This window comes from Pan troglodytes, chromosome 18 (assembly GCF_028858775.2).
Source record: "Pan troglodytes isolate AG18354 chromosome 18, NHGRI_mPanTro3-v2.0_pri, whole genome shotgun sequence".
Classification (NCBI taxonomy): Eukaryota; Metazoa; Chordata; class Mammalia; order Primates; family Hominidae; genus Pan; species Pan troglodytes.
In genome coordinates, this window is record NC_072416.2 from 65,199,497 (window position 1) to 65,216,414 (window position 16,918).

Genomic DNA, 16,918 nt, shown 5'->3' on the forward strand with positions numbered 1-16,918 from the left:
ACTTGGGGCCCTCTCTCAGCCATTCCTCACCCAGTGTCACCAGGCCTGTTACTCTTCCACCCACACAGCTCTTTGGTGGTCATCCCCTTCCCTCCATCTCTGCTGCTACTGCCCCAGCCTGGGGCCACCATTTCCCCCACCCCCATCCTCATCAACCTCCCAGTCTTGGCCAGGTGCGGTGGCACATGCCTGTAATCCCAGCACTTTGGGAGACCAAGGTGGGTGGATCACCTGAGGTCAGGAGTTTGAGACCAGCCTGACCAACATGGAGAAACCCTGTCTCTACTAAAAATACAAAATTAGCTGGGCATGGTGGTGGGCGCCTGTAATCCCAGCTACTTGGGAGGCTGAAACAGGAGAATTGCTTGAACCCAGGAGGTGGAGGTTGCAGTGAGCCAAAAACGTGCCATTACACTACAGCCTGGGAAATAAGAGTGAAGCTCCATCTGAAAAAAAATAAAAATTAAAAAAAAAAACCACCTCCCAGTCTTAACTCCCGAAACTCTTCAAAGGCTTCCTACTGGCCTCATTGAAAAACCCACAAGCCTTCCTCAAGCCCTTGCCTGAGACTGTCTGTGCCCTGAACACTGCCCTTCTCTCGATAGCCCACCCCTATGCCTACTCACACTCATCTCCTCCAGGAAGCCTACCCCCTGTCCCCTGCCCAGGTTAGGCCCCTTCCTCCATCCTCCACAACTTCTCTTTTTCTTTTTTTTTTTTTTTTTAGACAGGGTCTCACTCTGTCACCCAGGCTGGAGTGCAGTAGCTCAGTGACATCTCACTGCAGCCTCAACCTTCCATGCTCCAGGGATCCTCCCACCTCAGCCTCCTAAGTGGCTGGGACTACCCAGGCTGGTCTCAAACTCCTGAGCTCAAGCAATCCTCCTATCTCTGTCTCCCAAATTGTTGGGATTACAGGTGTAAGCCACTACTACTTGTATTTCTCACATCAAAAACCGTGTTATACTTTATTATCATTGCTTAACATTCGGGGTCCCACGCTGAGTGTGAGCTGGGGGCAGGCAAGATTGATTCCTGTTTTACTTCACTGCAGTATCTGCAGCACCCAGGATGAAGTCCAGGACACCAAAGATCAAGGTGCTTCATGAGTGAAACTGTAAGGGCTGGCTGTAAGCCCCACTTCTGGGATGGGAGAAGGTGAGGCTGATCTCCAAAGCAGGTCCCCCCCACCCCACACTCTATCAAAGTACCTGAGGCAGAATCCCCAATGATGCACCCCCAGTGGTCTGGCTCCTGGGGAAGGCAATCAACTCTGCCCCAGCAGGTCCAGCAGATAGGCCAAGTGGAGTTTCAGGGTCCCGTGGATGGACAGGGGTTCAGCAATAGCCGCAGAAGGAACCCTAAGGCCATCCAGGTTCTCCAAAAGCTGGCTGCACCCCTGGTCTAGGCCAGGCCGCCATTGGGATCGGTCAGGCCCAGCAAGTCCTCTGCCAGGCTGGTGAGCTCGTTCTCCTCGAGTGCCTCCACCAGGCGCTGCAGCGTGGCGCGGCGGCCCTCGGCCTGCACGAAGCGCCGCAGCAGCTGGAAGGCCTGCTCGTACAGTCCCTCGCGCTCGTACTCGTAGGCCAGCGAGTCCAGCGCCGGGTCCCGCAGCGCCCGGCAGCCTCGCTGCAGTGAGCGCCCCACCTTGCGCCATTTGAGGCCCACAGAGCGCGCGAACGTCTGTTGGTCCTTCAGGCTCAGCGGCCGATTCACTGCGGAGGGAGTGGGGAAACTGGGTGAGGGCGGGGACCCCCAGCGCCGGTCCCACCCATCCCCATCCGGCAACGACCCCTGCCCCTCCCCAGACTCCAACCTCCTGGTGACCCCGCCTCTCCGCCTGCGCCTCACCTACAGGCTGACCCTGGAACAGAAAAGTCTGGGCAGGTGGCGGCGGCGGCGGCGGCTTCACCTCCGACAGAGAGGGCACCGGGGGCTGCAAGGGGGCCGAAGCGACCTCCCCGTCGCCACCCCGGGCCCCCGAGCCGCACTTCAGATTTCGCAGCGCATCCTCCAGCTCAGCCAGTTCTTCATCCCGGAGCCGGTCGGGCTAGGGGAATGGAACGTGCCGTCACGGGGGACTTAGCCGCGGATCCCCGCCCTACCCCATCCTGACCCTAGCCCGGCCGCACCTGCTGGGCTAGGATGCAACTCAAACAGCGCTCCTCGTCCGCCAGCAAAGCGTCCAGCCGCTCGGCGCCGGCGCGCAGCTCCAGTTGCAGCGGCACCGAGTGCTGGGCGAGCGCGGCCGCCAGGCTCCTCTGCAGCGCGGCGCGCAGCGCCCCCTCGCGGTAGGCGCGGAGGAAGCGGCCACAGGGCTGCCGCCCGCAGAATCGCAGCTGCACGATCAGCTGCGGGTCGCTGCGGTGGATCTTCAGCATCTGCAGCACGTCCGGGCTCCCGCCGCTCTCTGCGGAGGCGGGCGGTCAGGCGCCGGGCGGTCCCCAAGCTCGGCCGTTCTCCAAACGGCCAGAGGAGGGGCGAAGCCCGTGGTGAAGCCCCGCGTCCCATCCCCTGACCTAGGGTGCAGTTACCCCAGAGTACCCAGCTGGGAAGCAAAATTGGGATACAAACAGCAATAACCCAGAAAGAAGACCAGGATCTGTCACAGGGAGCACCCTAAGACAGAGTGGGTGCCACCTAGCCCCCGCTCTCACGCCCCAAATGAGGGTTGGCAAAAGAGAGGGACTTCGAAGCACAGAAAAGGGGGCGTGTGCCCTGGGCAAACAAGCCGTCTGGGTAGGCGGCCAGCAGGGCAGAGGAGGGCGAGAGGTCTCAGGTCTTCGGCCTCCACCAAGCGCGACTCCCACTGCTCGGGAAGAAGAGGGGCTCTCGCCGCTCTGAGGCCACGAACAGATCCCCCAACCCGCTTCAGCCCCCTGTGGCCTCTGCCCTGAGATGGGAAAGGGGGGCCTGGAAGGGTAGGTACTGGGGAGGGGTCTTGAGCAAGGAGTGCTGCAGTAAGAGAGGAAAAGAGGAGAGAGACATCCACAATTAGTAGAAAGGAGCGAGCCGGCTGGTGGAGGGGGGCGGGGATGGAGCAAAGGACGTTAGTGCACAAATTGGTAAATCATACACAGACTCGAGAACACACGCCTATCCTCAAGGTCATGCCACAAGCAGAGAAGAAAGTCTGCACAGCCAGGGGTCCTCCGTCTTGCTCCTCCCACCCCAAATCTTCTTCTTAAAGGTGGCTAAACCCAGGCCCACCCACAAAATGCTCCAGGCCACCCCTTCCTCTCCACATGCCCGCCCATCCACGCACCTGCCAAGGCAGCCTGCAGAGCCCTGTACACTGCCACCTTCTGCTGGGGGTGCGCGTAGGCATCCGACAGGACCACCTTGTCCAGCGAGGACTCCACAAACAGGTATGCGCTGCCCACCCACTCTTCGTGCCCATTTTGCCCAGCTGCCATCTCACCTCCTGGAGATGCAGTCAGTCAGGTATCCAGTTCATCCCCCCTCCCTCCACCCTGGAGACAACTACCCAGCCCCACGTGGTTCAGCTGTCCCCACCACAGTAGCCTCAAGTCCCACATGGTTCAGTTGTCCCCACCACTGGTTGGCATACTTGGGACAGGAGTTCACCATCTCACAGGAAGCCCCTTGAGCTCCTGGCTCTGTACAGAGTCCCACCCACGCCAGGCTTGCAGTGAGGACTGTCCCTCCACTGCCTTCTTGGAGAAAGAGCCCAAGGTCACAGTGGAGGGGAAGCAGAGGCAGATCCTGCAATGGGGCTTCTCTGCTTCCTTCTCAGGCCTGTGTGTCTCTCTTACCAATGCGGACAAGAGACATCTTCATTCTGGATGGTGCCCATGCCCCAAAGCCAACCAGACCCATATCCTGGCCTTGCCTTCTGAGTAGACTTGAGCCCAGCATCTCTGGAGGACCTCAGCCTAAGACTAAACCTCCTGTCTTCACTTCGAAGGGCACCTGTAGTTTGCATCTACCCAGATTCTCTCCCCAAGCCTGACTTACCTTTGGGGACTTCCCTCCTCCCTCTTCTCAATCCATGTGCCTGTGTCCCACTCCCTAGTTCCAGGTGGGGCTTGTGTACCAGACCTGGCCAATCTGCATATTCCATTCACATTTCTGCAGTGATTAGTTCAGGGCGGGATATAGGACTTAAGTTGGACCCATGAGAATCAACCCTGCAACTCTGGTTGAGCCAATAGGAAAGAGGCACTACTTTCCCTTCCCTTGGGGCTGAACTGGAAGGAAAAGGTAGCTCTCCTTTAGCACTGCTTGGGAAGAGCCTGGCTGGGAATGAAGCTGACACAGAAAGAAAGAGTCAAGAGATGGAGAAGTGCATTCCTAAGCATACTAGGCCACTGGATCCAGCCGTCCCTGAAGCCATTGCACACTGGACTTTTTAGTTATGTGAGCTAAATAATTCCTTTTTGTTATAAAGCCCTTGGAGTTCGGCTCCAGTCATTTCCAACACAAATTGCTCTATTCCTTCCCTGTCCAGAAAAAGCCAGGGCCCCTTGGTGCTAGTATAGTATCTCCTTCCTCCATCTTCTGACAAAAACCTAGCCCTGGACCAGCAGGGGCAAAATTCCCAGCCAAGGAACCACTGCACTGACCTACAGCTCAATGGTCTCCCAGTTACTACCCCATGAGACAGCAAGTAGAAAACTGCCTCCTCTTTCTCCCCACCTCACCCTTTTCCTACCCACCCTTTTCCTAGAATCATGGGCTCAAGGCCCTACCTCCTGCCCCATCAGTCACACTCCTGTACTCTCCAGTCATCAGGGTTTATATATGGTGGGCTAAGAGGAGTGTTGAGTGTTAGCTATGGGGTAGGACAGATGGGGTGGCCCAGCTGCCATCTGTTTACATGAGGAACAGGAAGCTGTCCTCCTGCCCTGGCCTCCCAAAGTGCTGCGATTACAGGAGTAAGCCACTACTCTCGACCTTTGTTTTTTAAATTGTCTTGTTTTTGAGACAGGGTCTTGCTCTGTCACCCAGGCTGGAGTGCAATGGCACTATCGCAGCTCACTGCAGCCTTGACCTTCCCAGCTCAAGCAACCCTCTCACCTCAACCTTTCAAGTAGCTGGGACTTTAGGCACACGCCGCCATGCCTGGCTAGTTTTTGTATTTTTAGTAGAGATGGAGTTTCACCATGTTGCCCAGGCTGGTCTCAAACTCCTGGGCTCAAGCGATCTGCCCACCTCAGCTTCCCAAAGTGCTGGGATTACAGGTGTGAGGCACCACACCCGGCCTCCTAATCTTTTCATAGAAAACATTAATACTTGTGTACTTACGCCAAACCACAGTCTGGATAGTAACAGGAAGTTTGCATTTTGTTTATCTCTGGGCAGGATGAAGGAAGGTAGGTGGGGGTGGGGAAGGATTGTGGGTGATTTTTATTTTCTTTGTATTTAGCAATATTTTCTGCTTTATGTGAAGTAGACATATTTTCTTTGTATTAAAAGAGCAAAATAAATTTGTTTTCTTTAAAAGCAAAACAAGAAAAAACAGGAAACTCTGCAGGTGACAAGTGGGTCCATAATAGGGAGCCAGCCACGGAGGTGAGATAAGGGGGGAGTCCTTCGAAAGTGGCCTGGGGAGTAGGAGAGAGTGGGAACTTCCCCTGGAAACATTCCCTCTTTCATGTCTTTCTGGCCCCTTGACTTGAGAGTGCTTGACTTGGTTATGGTCCCACCCCAAGGGGTGGAAGTGGGGACCGAACGGGACCATTGTCTGCCCATCAGGTCTGTGGGGGTCGAGGGGGAGGTGGGGAGTACTGGGAACCTGGAGACTGGGGATGCTTTCTCACACTCACTAATACTAGAAGATGGGGAAGGTGAGCCAGGCTGGAGGTCGAGTTAACAGGGTAAAGAGGCCAGGGCCCTAGTTTCGCATCCGCCGATTGGCAGCTCTTCTTACGTGTTCTTTCACGGAAGCCCCTCCTTGGGAAGCCCCGCGCCCCACCCACCAGGAGTCGTCCCTTTTTGGGCAGGGCTGAGGCTTCCAGGCTGGGTCCTGAGAAAGTTTGGTGGCCGGAGACTGTGGGGCGCTTGGGTACCGACCTAACAACTTCTGCGCCTGTTTCCAGGGACGAGCCACGCACGGTGCCCCCTGAACACCTAACAGTCCCGGGGGCAGCCCCACCTCTGGCTGGGTGGACAGAGACAGCCTGTGGGCGTGGCCCAGAACTGAAAGCCTGTGACTCCTTGCGACCCGCCGGGCACACCCCCTACTCAGCTACGCAGCTCCCGAGCGCTTGAGGGGAGCTTCCCAGGCTCCCACTAGCCCACCCTCAAGCTGGGGTTTCGCACGTGCGATCGGCTGGGGTGGGCAAGGGGGTCTCCGCTCAAGGAAGTATTCAGAACCAGCCCCTTCTCCCCCACCCTCTCTCCTGCAGGGCCCTACTGCACCTCGAAAGTGCTGGCAGGGACGAGGAGCCTGCGGGGGCCAAATTCCGTACCGTCCTCCGCCTCCCACGGTGTTCGAACAGCTCAGTAGGCCGCCGCCACCAGCTGGCTGGAGCAGCCGCCGGTGACATCTGCGCCGCGCCCACGCTTCGGAGCCAAGATCCACCTCCTCTCCCGCCTGCACCGGGGAGCCCACCCACCCACCTGCTGCACTAACCTGGCCGCCTCGGCGGGGCCTGGGTTCCCACGCCCGCCAGGCTCCGCTCTACTCCGCCGCTTCCGGGTGTGCGCGGAGGCGCCGGGGCGGTGCCCTAGCCCGAGCCGCCCCGTCCGCCCGCGCGTCCCGCCCCGCGGGCTCCCGGTGGCTGCTTCCCGTCTGCTGTCCTCTGCTGCCAGTCCCCTGCCCCGGGCAAAGCCCATCTGGTCCGCCGAGCAGGTAAGACACCAGCGCCCAAGGTTAGACGGCAGGAAGACCCGACTTTGGGGGTTTGCGATTCTTACGAGGCGGGGGGCTCGTAAGAGCTACAGCTGCCAGACTTCGGTAGATCAAGGGGGCGCCCCCTGGAGACCAGAATTTTCTGGTACCCCTGGGGATCCGGCTTCAAGATCGCTGCTACCAGTGGGCACTCAAAACGGGGTGCCCATGGGTCCCAGGTACAAGCCCGGCCGAACGTATCTGAAGCCCCAGGAAACACGTGGCACAAATTCCGGGAGAAACTGTTAGCCCGGAAGATATGGGAACATTAACTGGCGAGTAGTGTGAAGCCTTGTATACGCAAACCTTTAAGAACCTTAAAACAAGATTGGCGGCCGGGTGTGGTGGCTCACGCCTGTAATCCCAGCACTTTGGGAGGCCGAGGCAGGTGGATCACCTGAGGTAAGGAGTTTGAGACCAGCCTGGCCAATATGGTGAAACCCCGTCTCTACTAAAAATACAAAAATTAGCCGGGCGAGGTGGCGCGCGCCTGGAGTCCCAGCTACTCGGGAGGCTGAGGCAGGAGAATCGCTTGAACCCGCGAGGCGGAGTTTGCAGTGAGCCGAGATCTCGCCACTGCACTCCAGCCTGGGCGACACAGCTAGATTCCGTCTCAAAACAAAACAAAACAAAAACAAACAGGATTGGCAACTTCAAAGAGGACTCACACTTTCCAGTAACCCATCCCCCTCTAAAGGCTGCGCTCCAGGGTGGGTCTGCGGAGTTCCAGCCGAACCCAAATTGCTCAGCGGGAGCCAGGGCTGCTCAGGGGTCGGAACTTAAATCTTGAGCCCCTCAGGCCCCAGAACCGTCAGGTCCCAGAGACCCAAGTTTTTTTTCATCCAGTGGGGCTGTCTTAGGAAGCACCCGGGACATCTCCCCCGCGAGGCGGAGGCGGGGAAGGAGCCTCCCCTCCAGGGGTGGATCCAGCTTTGCCCCGCCCACGCCTCGCTTCCTGATTGGCTCATGGTCCCTGACAAAGAAAAGCCTACATTAACGCTCCCGCCTTATTAACCCTGTAGTCACTTTCTACTAACCGGCGGGGTTAAAATGGGGTTTCTCAGGCCGGGCGCGGTGGCTCATGCCCGTAATCCCAGCACTTTGGGAGGCCCAGGCGGGCCGATCTTGAGCCTAGGAGTTCGAGGTCAGTCTGGGCAACAAAGCGAGACCTCGTCTCTGCAACAAAATTACAAAAATTAGCCAGGCGTGGTGGCGTGCCCCTGTAGTCCCAGCTACTCGGGAGGCTGAGGTGGGAGGATTGCTTGAGCCCGGGAGACTGAGGGTGCAGTGAGTTGTGATTGCGCCACTGCACTCCAGCCTGGGTAAAGAGCGAGACCCTGTCTCAAAAAAAAAAAAAAAAAAAAAAAAAAAAAAAAAAAAAGGGAGGGGAGTTCTCAACGTGGAACCTGTGGAGTCACAGGGGCTTGTTGAAATGCAGATTCCTGGGCCTTACCCTTTCCGGAGAGCCTGATTTAGTAGGTGAGGCGGTGAAATCTGCTTTGTGAACAAGTTTCGGGGTTATCTGATGCCCCATGCTGTCTGAGAGGCCCTCAGTTCCTCAGGCCACAAGCATTTGTACACCTAAGCTCGGTCTTCCTGCAACACTTTGCGCCTTCCCGAGCTCAGAGACGTCCGTCTCTCTCCAGGCCGGAGCTATTGGGAGTGGCGGATCCTCCCACCCCAGCCGGATCTGGGCCATGGCCGAGCCTGGAGAGGGACTGCCAGAGGAGGTGCTGGCACTCATCTTCCGCCACCTGTCCCTGAGAGACCGTGCTGCCGCCGCCAGGGTCTGCAGGGCCTGGGCCGCCGCTGCTACCTGCAGCGCCGTGTGGCACGACACAAAAATCAGGTGAGCCTGCTCCTCCACACTCCTCTCCCCACCGCCCACTCACCTTCTCCGTGGAGTCGTGGGCTAGGTAGATATTCAGGTTGACTCCCCCATATTAAAAAATAATTGCTGGCCGGGCGTGGTGGCTCATGCCTGTAATCCCAGCACTTTGGCAGGCCGAGGCGGGTGGATCACCTGAGGTCAGGAGTTTGAGAGCAGCCTGGCCAACATGCTGAAACCTCGTCTCTACTAAAATACAAAAACTAGCCGGGCGTGGTGGTGGGCGCCTATAATTCTAGCTACTCGGGAGGCTGAGGCACGAGAATCGCTTGAACCCGGGAGGCAAAGGTTGCAGTGAGCCGAGATGGCGCCACTGCACTCCAGCTTGGCGACAGAGTGACAGTTTATCTCAAAATAATAATAATGATAATTGCTGACATGTATTGACTGCCTAGTATATACCAACCATTGTTTTTAAGTGCCTTACATATATTAACTAATTTAATCCTTACGAAAACCTTGTGTGGTAGATAGGTATTATCATTACCTCCATTGCCCAGATAGGAAACTGAGGCAAAGAGACTTAATCACTTCCCACGGGTCACTCAGCTAGGGAATGGCAGAGGCAGAATTCGAACCTAGCAGTCCGGAGGCCATGCCAAGACTCCTTAGAGACAGCTGAGAAAGCCCAGTTCCTAAAATATCATTGGCTCTCCATGTCCAGGTTTCATCCTGTGGCAGACGCCACTGAAATCTTCTAAAAGGATAGGATGCGAGTTCCCTCCTTTGGGGCAACAGTCGTGGTCTGAACAGAGACGTGGGGAGGGAGGCAGGAAATGGGATGGCAGCTGGAACCCCAGCTAAGGGGTGGGTAGAGGCTTCTCCGCTGGTCGCAGGGACTCAGCCGAGGCCTTTTCTGCACGGCTCTAACCCAAGTTGCGAATGTGAGCTGGAAGGCATGCTGCCACCTTATCTGTCCGCCTGCCTCGACCACGTTCACAACCTACGGCTGGAATTTGAGCCATCGAGGAAGCCGAGCCGCCGGGCGGCCATCGAGCTGCTGATGGTTCTGGCGGGCCGTGCCCCGGGGCTGCGAGGCCTGCGCCTGGAGTGCCGCGGAGAAAAACCGCTCTTCTACGCGGGCCGCGACGTCCTGGAGGCTGTGCACGCTGTATGCGGGGCGGCCAGCCAGCTACGCCACCTCGACCTGCGGCGCTTGCCCTTCACACTGGACGACGCGCTGGTGCTGCAGGCGGCGCGCAGCTGTCCCGAGCTCCACAGCCTTTTTCTGGACAACAGTACCCTAGTGGGCAGCGTGGGTCCCGGCTCAGTGCTCGAGCTACTGGAGGCCTGCCCGCGCCTGCGCGCTCTCGGCCTGCACCTAGCCAGTTTGTCGCACGCCATCCTCGAAGCACTGGCGGCGCCAGACCGAGCGCCTTTCGCGCTCTTGGCTCTGCGGTGCGCGTGCCCCGAAGATGCACGCGCGTCCCCGCTGCCCAACGAAGCCTGGGTCGCGTTGCGCCGCCGCCACCCTGGGCTGGCAGTGGAGCTGGAGCTGGAGCCCGCGCTGCCCGCTGAGAGCGTGACGCGCGTCCTGCAGCCAGCCGTCCCCGTGGCTGCGCTGCGCCTCAACCTCTCAGGCGACACCGTAGGCCCAGTGCGCTTCGCAGCGCACCACTACGCCGCAACCCTGTGCGCGCTCGAGGTGCGCGCAGCCGCTTCGGCCGAGCTGAACGCCGCGCTGGAGGAGCTGGCGGCGCGCTGCGCGGCCCTGCGCGAGGTGCATTGCTTCTGCGTGGTGAGCCACTCGGTGCTGGACGCCTTCCGCGCGCACTGCCCGCGCCTGCGCACCTATACCCTCAAGCTCACGCGCGAGCCGCATCCCTGGAGGCCTACGCTCGTGGCGTGATTGGGCGACTTCTCTCCCCCGTCCCCGTGGACGTAAGCGCTCTGAGAGGGAACCGGGTGGGGGGTGTCCAGGCGCGCCCCGAGTGCTAGTGCCTTCTTTTGGGATTGTTGCCCCCCGGGTCTTTACCGAGTTGGGAACTGTGATGGCATCGGGACCAGTCCTGGGCGCCCTGAGACCACTCGCTGCTCTCACCCTCTGCAGACGCCCCACCCGCTCGGTCCTGGACACACTGCCCCCCTCTCTTGCCTCCACCCCTCTGCGGACTCTGCAGCTCCGCGGCCCCGGCGCAGGGAGAGGGAGGGCACGGGCGCGGGCCGGGCCTCAAGGGTGAGTGTGAAATAAACAAATCCTGCAGTGTTTCTGCGTCCTATTAAAGGCGGGGTCGGATCTGAAAGGGAAGGACAGGGAACGCGCGGGGTACCGGAGGAGCCATCCCGGCAGAGGTTGGGTTTCCTCAAGATCCTCTGGACGACACAGCTGCGGGGGGTCAGGGTCGGGGCACTCACACCCTTGGAATGACTACATCCCGGGGTTCGGCGGGAGGGGGCGTGCTTCCCTGCCCCCCCTTCCTATCTGCTTGCCCTGCCTGGGGCTTCACTGTGCCTCTGGCCATTACCTTCTAGGACTTGCCCAGCCCACACCAGGTCGCGCACCGGCGATTTCGCCTGTAGAACAAAGAAGGAAATAGAGGGACCGAGAGGGGTGGGACTCGAACCCAAGTCTCCCACTCATCTCACCCCACCCCACCCCTCCACTCCACTCCACTCCACACATCCCATCCAGCCAGCCTTTTCTGCCTGCTGGTGCCTCGGCCGCTGTCCGAGCCCCGCCCCGCGGGCTTGCACGTGGCCCCCGCCTGACCCGGCGCCCCGGGGCGGAGTAGGGCGGAGCGGGCGGCAAACGCAGCACTTTCCGCGGCTTTGACGAGCCCGCAGCGGCCGGGCCCGAGCGCAGAGCCGGGCCGAGACTGCACCATGCAGGAAGCGCCAGCTGCGCTGCCCACGGAGCCAGGCCCCAGCCCCGTGCCTGCCTTCCTCGGCAAGCTATGGGCGCTGGTGGGGGACCCAGGCACAGACCACCTGATCCGCTGGAGCCCGGTGAGGGCCGGGGCCCCTCGATTCCCCCTGTGGTCCCGGGGTCCCTCCACGTCAGTGAACACCCATGCCCGCCCAACCCCCTCCTGAGACTGGGCCGTGGATCCCCGGATTTGGCCATTCAGAGAAGTTCACCTTGGAGGGGGTGTGCGAGAGGGGGGTTCCCTCTGCGGCCGAAGAAGGGTTAGGAGCCTGCCTTCTGAAGACCTAGAGTCCGAGGGACCTCCGAGGCCATTTAGTTCCCACCCTACCCCATCCGACAGATGGGAAAACAGAGGCCGGGAGATGGGAAGGGCTGGTCTAGCTCAGGGTCACATTGCGGGGCTGGGAACCCCGTCAGCCTCTCCTTTCTGAGAACCGAGTATGGAGTCAGGGTCTGGCTGGGGGTAGGGACTCACTGTGGTCGCTCCAGGCTAGGCCTCGGAGCCCGTTCTGGCCTGGCCTCGACCCATATCCCCGTAAGCGGCAGGCCTGGACCCAAGAGTGAGCATGAGTGTGTGCGCGCGCTGGAGCGCAGGACTGGCCGTGAGCGGGCACCGCTCACCCTCCTGGTCTCCGCCCGCACGGTGGGCGGGCGGCGTTCTTGGTAGAGCGGGACCAGTTTCCTCGTAAGCGACCAGAGCCGTTTCGCCAAGGAAGTGCTGCCCCAGTATTTCAAGCATAGCAACATGGCGAGCTTCGTGCGCCAACTCAACATGTGTGAGTCCCTACGGCCGGGCGGGGAGCGGGGATGGGGGACTCGGTGCCGGGGATGGGGCGACCCACGCCCCCACGCCCCACTCCCCAGACGGTTTTCGGAAGGTGGTGAGCATCGAGCAGGGCGGCCTGCTTAGGCCGGAGCGCGACCACGTCGAGTTCCAGCACCCGAGCTTCGTGCGCGGCCGCGAGCAGCTACTGGAGCGCGTGCGGCGCAAGGTGGGGGCGGCCTGCGGGAATGAGCAAAGAGGAGGAGGGGTGCTGGGACTGCCTGCCTTGCTCCTGCGACCCAGTCCCGACGGTGCCTCCCGCCTGCAGGTGCCCGCGCTGCGCGGCGACGACGGCCGCTGGCGCCCGGAGGACCTGGGTCGACTACTGGGCGAGGTGCAGGCTTTGCGGGGAGTGCAGGAGAGCACCGAGGCGCGGCTGCGGGAGCTCAGGCAGTGCGGGGGCGGGCGGGGAAAGAGGGGACAGGGGTGGGGGGTTCGGGATGAGACCATAACTGGCCGGCCAGCAGTTCTGGGCAGCCCCTTCCTCTCTCCGGCCTTGGCGCCTCCATCTAGACTTACGGGCGATCTCTGGGATGGCCAGTCAGCGGGGTGGTCTCCTGGGTCCCCAGCCTCGCCATTCTGTGGGGGGTGGTGACTGGGCGAACTCTCAGATGCCTCAGCACCCTCCCACCCCTTCCTCAGGCAGAACGAGATCTTGTGGCGGGAGGTGGTGACACTTCGGCAGAGCCACGGTCAGCAGCACCGGGTCATTGGCAAGGTGTTCCTCTCCCCAAGCCTCGCTTCTCCCTCCCACTCCTCGACACCCCATTCCACCGCCCAGTCCCCCGGCGCCCCTGTTAAGACTTCCTCCCTCACCTGGAAGTGCGGGGGTGGGGGGGCTGTGTCCAAAGTATGAATTAAACCTTTGCTTTCTCTTCAGCTGATCCAGTGTCTCTTTGGGCCACTTCAGGCGGGGCCGAGCAATGCAGGAGGCAAGAGAAAGCTGTGAGTGAGCAAGCCAAGAAGGCCCACACCCACTTCCAAGACCCCCCAGAAGTCCCCTTGCAAGGACCCCTTCTCCTCTGGAAACTCCTTCACCGGGAATCCTCATTCCTCCCCCTGCGCTACAGGCTTCCTCACCCCATCTAGGATCCACTTCCCCCCAACTCTGCCACCTGGTGTCCCCACTCCCAGATCCTCCCATTCCAGGACCTTATTCCCAAATTCCTACCCCAGCAGCCCCTTCCCCCTCCGGCAAGGCTTCCCAACAGCTGAGACCCTGGGGCTCAAACCAGGTTCCCTCCCTCCCCTCTCTACCCACAAAGGGCCCCCATCTCTAGGGGGAGCCCCTTCCACCTCCAGCATGTGACTGACACCCTGGCAACAGGCCTCAGCTCTGCTGACTTGGCTGCTGGGGCCTGAGGGAGGGAGGGAAGTGCAGGCCGAGGTGCCTGGGGGCTGACCCTGCCCCACCCCTGCCTGTGCCCTGATCGACCACACAGGTCCCTGATGCTGGATGAGGGGAGCTCATGCCCAACACCTGCCAAGTTCAACACCTGCCCTCTACCTGGTGCCCTTCTGCAGGACCCTTACTTCATCCAGTCGGTAGGTTTGTCTTCTTCCCCCTTCCCAAGGGCATGGCTGGGCTTATGGAGAGCCTGTTCCTTCTCCCCATCCCCTAAAAGGAAGAGAAGATGGAAGCCAGCCTTCCCCCCAACCAGACCCAGGCCCTCCAGCATGGACTGAGCCTCCTCCCTCAAACCTTCTCCCTTAGACCTGGCCCAGGTGGGTGTTGGTGGGGTTCTGGCTCTCCCTGTGCCTACAGGCCAAGGGCTGGGCCTAGCCTTCTACTTACAGCCTCTCCCAGAGACAACTTTGGGCCTTAGCCCTCACAGGGCCAGGGGCCCCATCATCTCTGACATCCCAGAAGACTCTCCATCCCCTGAGGGGACCAGGCTTTCTCCCTCCAGTGATGGCAGGAGGTAAGGGGGACAGGGCTGCCCCTGGGGGGCCTGTGGGGGAGGGCCTGGCAGCCCAGATGGCTGGAGGGGTAGAGGGAGAAGTCAGTGCCAGGGTCTGGTTGAAGCTTTTCTCCGGTGCAGGGAGAAGGGCCTGGCACTGCTCAAAGAAGAGCCGGCCAGTCCAGGGGGGGATGGCGAGGCCGGGCTGGCCCTGGCCCCAAACGAGTGTGACTTCTGCGTGACAGCCCCCCCGCCACTGCCTGTGGCTGTGGTGCAGGCCATCCTGGAAGGGAAAGGGAGCTTCAGCCCCGAGGGGCCCAGGAATGCCCAACAGCCTGAACCAGGGGATCCCAGGGAGATACCTGACAGGTGAGCAGAGCCCCAGCTGGCCCATGAGCCCTGTGATAGAACAGCCCTTACCAGCCCACAAAGCTTCCTAGCCACTTGACTCCATGATACTCACCTGATTTCTTGGCCCCAGCATCAGAGTTCTGTGGAAAGCAGAGCCTCCCAGTCAGGGCACTCAGCATCTGCGGAAGGGCTTAGAAACCTACATATGAAATGAGTTCCCTGGGGTGACTGCAAAGTACACAATAGTTTAAGAAGCATTGGTGGCTATGAGGTGGCTCATGCATGTAATCCCAGCACTTTGGGAGGCTGAGGCGGGCAGATCACTTGAGGTCAGGAGTTCAACACCAGCCTGGCCAACATGGTGAAACCCCCCGCCTCTGCTAAAAATACAAAAATTAGCTGGGTGTGGTGGCGTTTGCCTGTAGTCCCAGCTACTCAGGAGGCTGAGGCAGGACAGTTGCTTGAACTTGGGAGGTGGAGGCTGCAGTTAGCCAAGACAGTGCCATAGTGACATAGTGGGTGACATAGTGAAACTGTCTCCAAAAAAAAGAAAAAGAAAAAAGAAAAGAAAGAAAGAAGGAAAGAGAGAGAGAGAGAGAAAGAAAGAAAAAAGAAAGGAAGAAAGAAAGAAAGAAAGAAGATAAAGAAGCATGGATATTGATACTTGCATAGGGAGGGGAGGGGTCCCAAAGCCCCAGCTCCACCACCCAAACTTCAGGTCCCAGGTAGGAAGCAGAGGCACTTTCTCTGTGCCATTTATGGCAGGAGTGGGGAAGTTGGGGGTGGAGAGAGGATGGGGATCCTCTCCTATCATTTTCTAAATGTTGGGGGATTAAAATCTTGATGCATCTGGGTTCCTTGGGAACTTAATGCGGGGTGGACACTGCAGGCCAAAAGCAGTTCTGTCTGCACAGGGGGCCTCTGAGCCTGGAAAGTGGGGACAGGAGCCCAGAGAGTCTGCTGCCTCCGATGCTACTTCAGCCCCCTCAAGAAAGTGTGGAACCTATAGGGCCTCTAGATGTGAGTACCCCTTCTGCTGAAACAGGGGCATGAGACCTGGTGGGGTCTAGCTCTCTGTGGAGCCTGGGGAGGGCACCACTGACCCAGAGCTCTCCTCAGGTGCTGGGCCCCAGTCTCCAAGGGCGAGAATGGACCCTGATGGACTTGGACATGGAGCTGTCCTTGGTAAGAAATGGGTCGGGGAGGGCAGAGGCCAGGGGTGGCTGCGTCAAGCCCTCTGGTCCATAGCTGTTCTCTGTGAGCCAAAGCTGTGTCTCTAGAAGAATTGTCACAGTGATTTCCCAGCTGTCCCCCTCAGCTGCTAGGTCCCCTCCCCAGCTGCTCCCTGCGGTTCTCACGCAGATGCAGCCCTTGGTTCCAGAGCGGGGTGAGCCTGAGCTGGCGGTCAAGGGGTTAAATTCTCCAAGCCCAGGTAATGGTTGTGATGACTCCTACCTGGGAGGACGCCGTGATTGGGCTGAGCTACCTTGATTGAGTGAGGGGGCAATCTGCAATTTGCAGGGAAATCCTGAGTTCAGGCTGCACTGCAGAGCGTTCCTTGAGCCACCCATGCCCTCACCATTGGGCGAGAGTGGGGAGGTTAAGAATGGATGTTTCATCCTAACTGAGCAGAAGGCAGGCGGGCAGGGCTCTCCTTCCCTGAAGAAAGGAGGGGGAACATTTCCCCTGGTGAGCGCAGTCCCACTTCTCCTAGGGAAGGACCCCACGCTCGGGGCCCCACTCCTGCTGGATGTCCAGGCGGCCTTGGGAGGCCCAGCCCTGGGCCTGCCTGGGGCTTTAACCATTTATAGCACTCCTGAGAGCCGGACCGCCTCCTACTTGGGCCCGGAAGCCAGTCCCTCCCCCTAAGACCCCGCGCCTCTGAAGGGGCTTGGAACCAGTCCGCCGCTGAACATCCTTCTTGGCTTCCTGGCGCCCCCTATCGGGGGTGAGCGAAGCCCCCACTACTGAATGGCCTCTCTCCACTACCCCGACTATCCCTGCACATAAACTCCGTTTTTTTTTTTTTTTCTGTTTCTGGTCTCTTTTCTCTATCGACCAGGGAGCACAGGAGTTATGGGTGGGGGGTGATTTTGCATTTGTAGAAGCGTCCAGATACTAGGTTTTTAATAGAGGAACCCCAGGAGGGTGGAGGTGCTTGGGGATCCGGTGCCTAGCTCCCTTGCTTAGGCCCGGGTCCAGGGCTGGCGCGGGGCCGCTGCAATCTCTGGGA

The 16,918-nt window shown here is 59.7% G+C and overlaps 3 protein-coding genes across 10 annotated transcripts; 2 read left to right on the top strand and 1 right to left on the bottom strand.

The window, feature by feature from the left end:
• Positions 1-940: 940 nt before the first annotated feature.
• Positions 941-6,718, bottom strand: TRADD (TNFRSF1A associated via death domain). 5 transcript variants are annotated; one of them, XM_511022.8, is made up of 5 exons: positions 6,599-6,718; positions 3,266-3,424; positions 2,133-2,410; positions 1,852-2,050; positions 941-1,715 (listed from the first exon to the last, which is right to left on the bottom strand). In XM_511022.8, exons 2-5 carry the CDS (start codon positions 3,414-3,416, stop codon positions 1,405-1,407), a joined length of 939 nt encoding a protein of 312 aa, XP_511022.4. In that variant the 5' UTR covers positions 3,417-3,424; positions 6,599-6,718; the 3' UTR covers positions 941-1,404. The 5 variants fall into 5 exon arrangements, with proteins under 5 accessions (XP_511022.4, XP_009429270.2, XP_016785506.1 ...); XM_009430995.5 differs by having other exon boundaries at positions 6,435-6,684; XM_016930017.4 differs by having other exon boundaries at positions 6,385-6,656.
• FBXL8 (F-box and leucine rich repeat protein 8) lies at positions 6,592-10,950 on the top strand. Of its 3 annotated transcripts, none has more exons than XM_511023.7 (3): positions 6,592-6,817; positions 8,503-8,705; positions 9,621-10,593. In XM_511023.7, the coding sequence occupies exons 2-3, from the start codon at positions 8,554-8,556 to the stop codon at positions 10,591-10,593; spliced, it is 1,125 nt and encodes a 374-aa protein (XP_511023.2). In that variant the 5' UTR covers positions 6,592-6,817; positions 8,503-8,553. The 3 variants fall into 3 exon arrangements, with proteins under 3 accessions (XP_511023.2, XP_063653317.1, XP_063653316.1); XM_063797247.1 differs by having other exon boundaries at positions 6,714-6,817; positions 9,581-10,950; XM_063797246.1 differs by having other exon boundaries at positions 6,720-6,817; positions 9,409-10,950.
• A 605-nt stretch (positions 10,951-11,555) lies between these two features.
• Positions 11,556-16,714, top strand: HSF4 (heat shock transcription factor 4). Of its 2 annotated transcripts, none has more exons than XM_001161177.6 (13): positions 11,556-11,690; positions 12,278-12,386; positions 12,475-12,602; positions 12,702-12,826; positions 13,076-13,151; positions 13,314-13,378; positions 13,876-13,978; positions 14,217-14,355; positions 14,580-14,703; positions 15,600-15,705; positions 15,805-15,870; positions 16,048-16,117; positions 16,400-16,714. In XM_001161177.6, the coding sequence occupies exons 1-13, from the start codon at positions 11,568-11,570 to the stop codon at positions 16,552-16,554; spliced, it is 1,389 nt and encodes a 462-aa protein (XP_001161177.1). In that variant the 5' UTR covers positions 11,556-11,567; the 3' UTR covers positions 16,555-16,714. The 2 variants fall into 2 exon arrangements, with proteins under 2 accessions (XP_001161177.1, XP_016785500.1); XM_016930011.3 differs by having other exon boundaries at positions 14,231-14,355; positions 14,476-14,703.
• Positions 16,715-16,918: the final 204 nt, after the last annotated feature.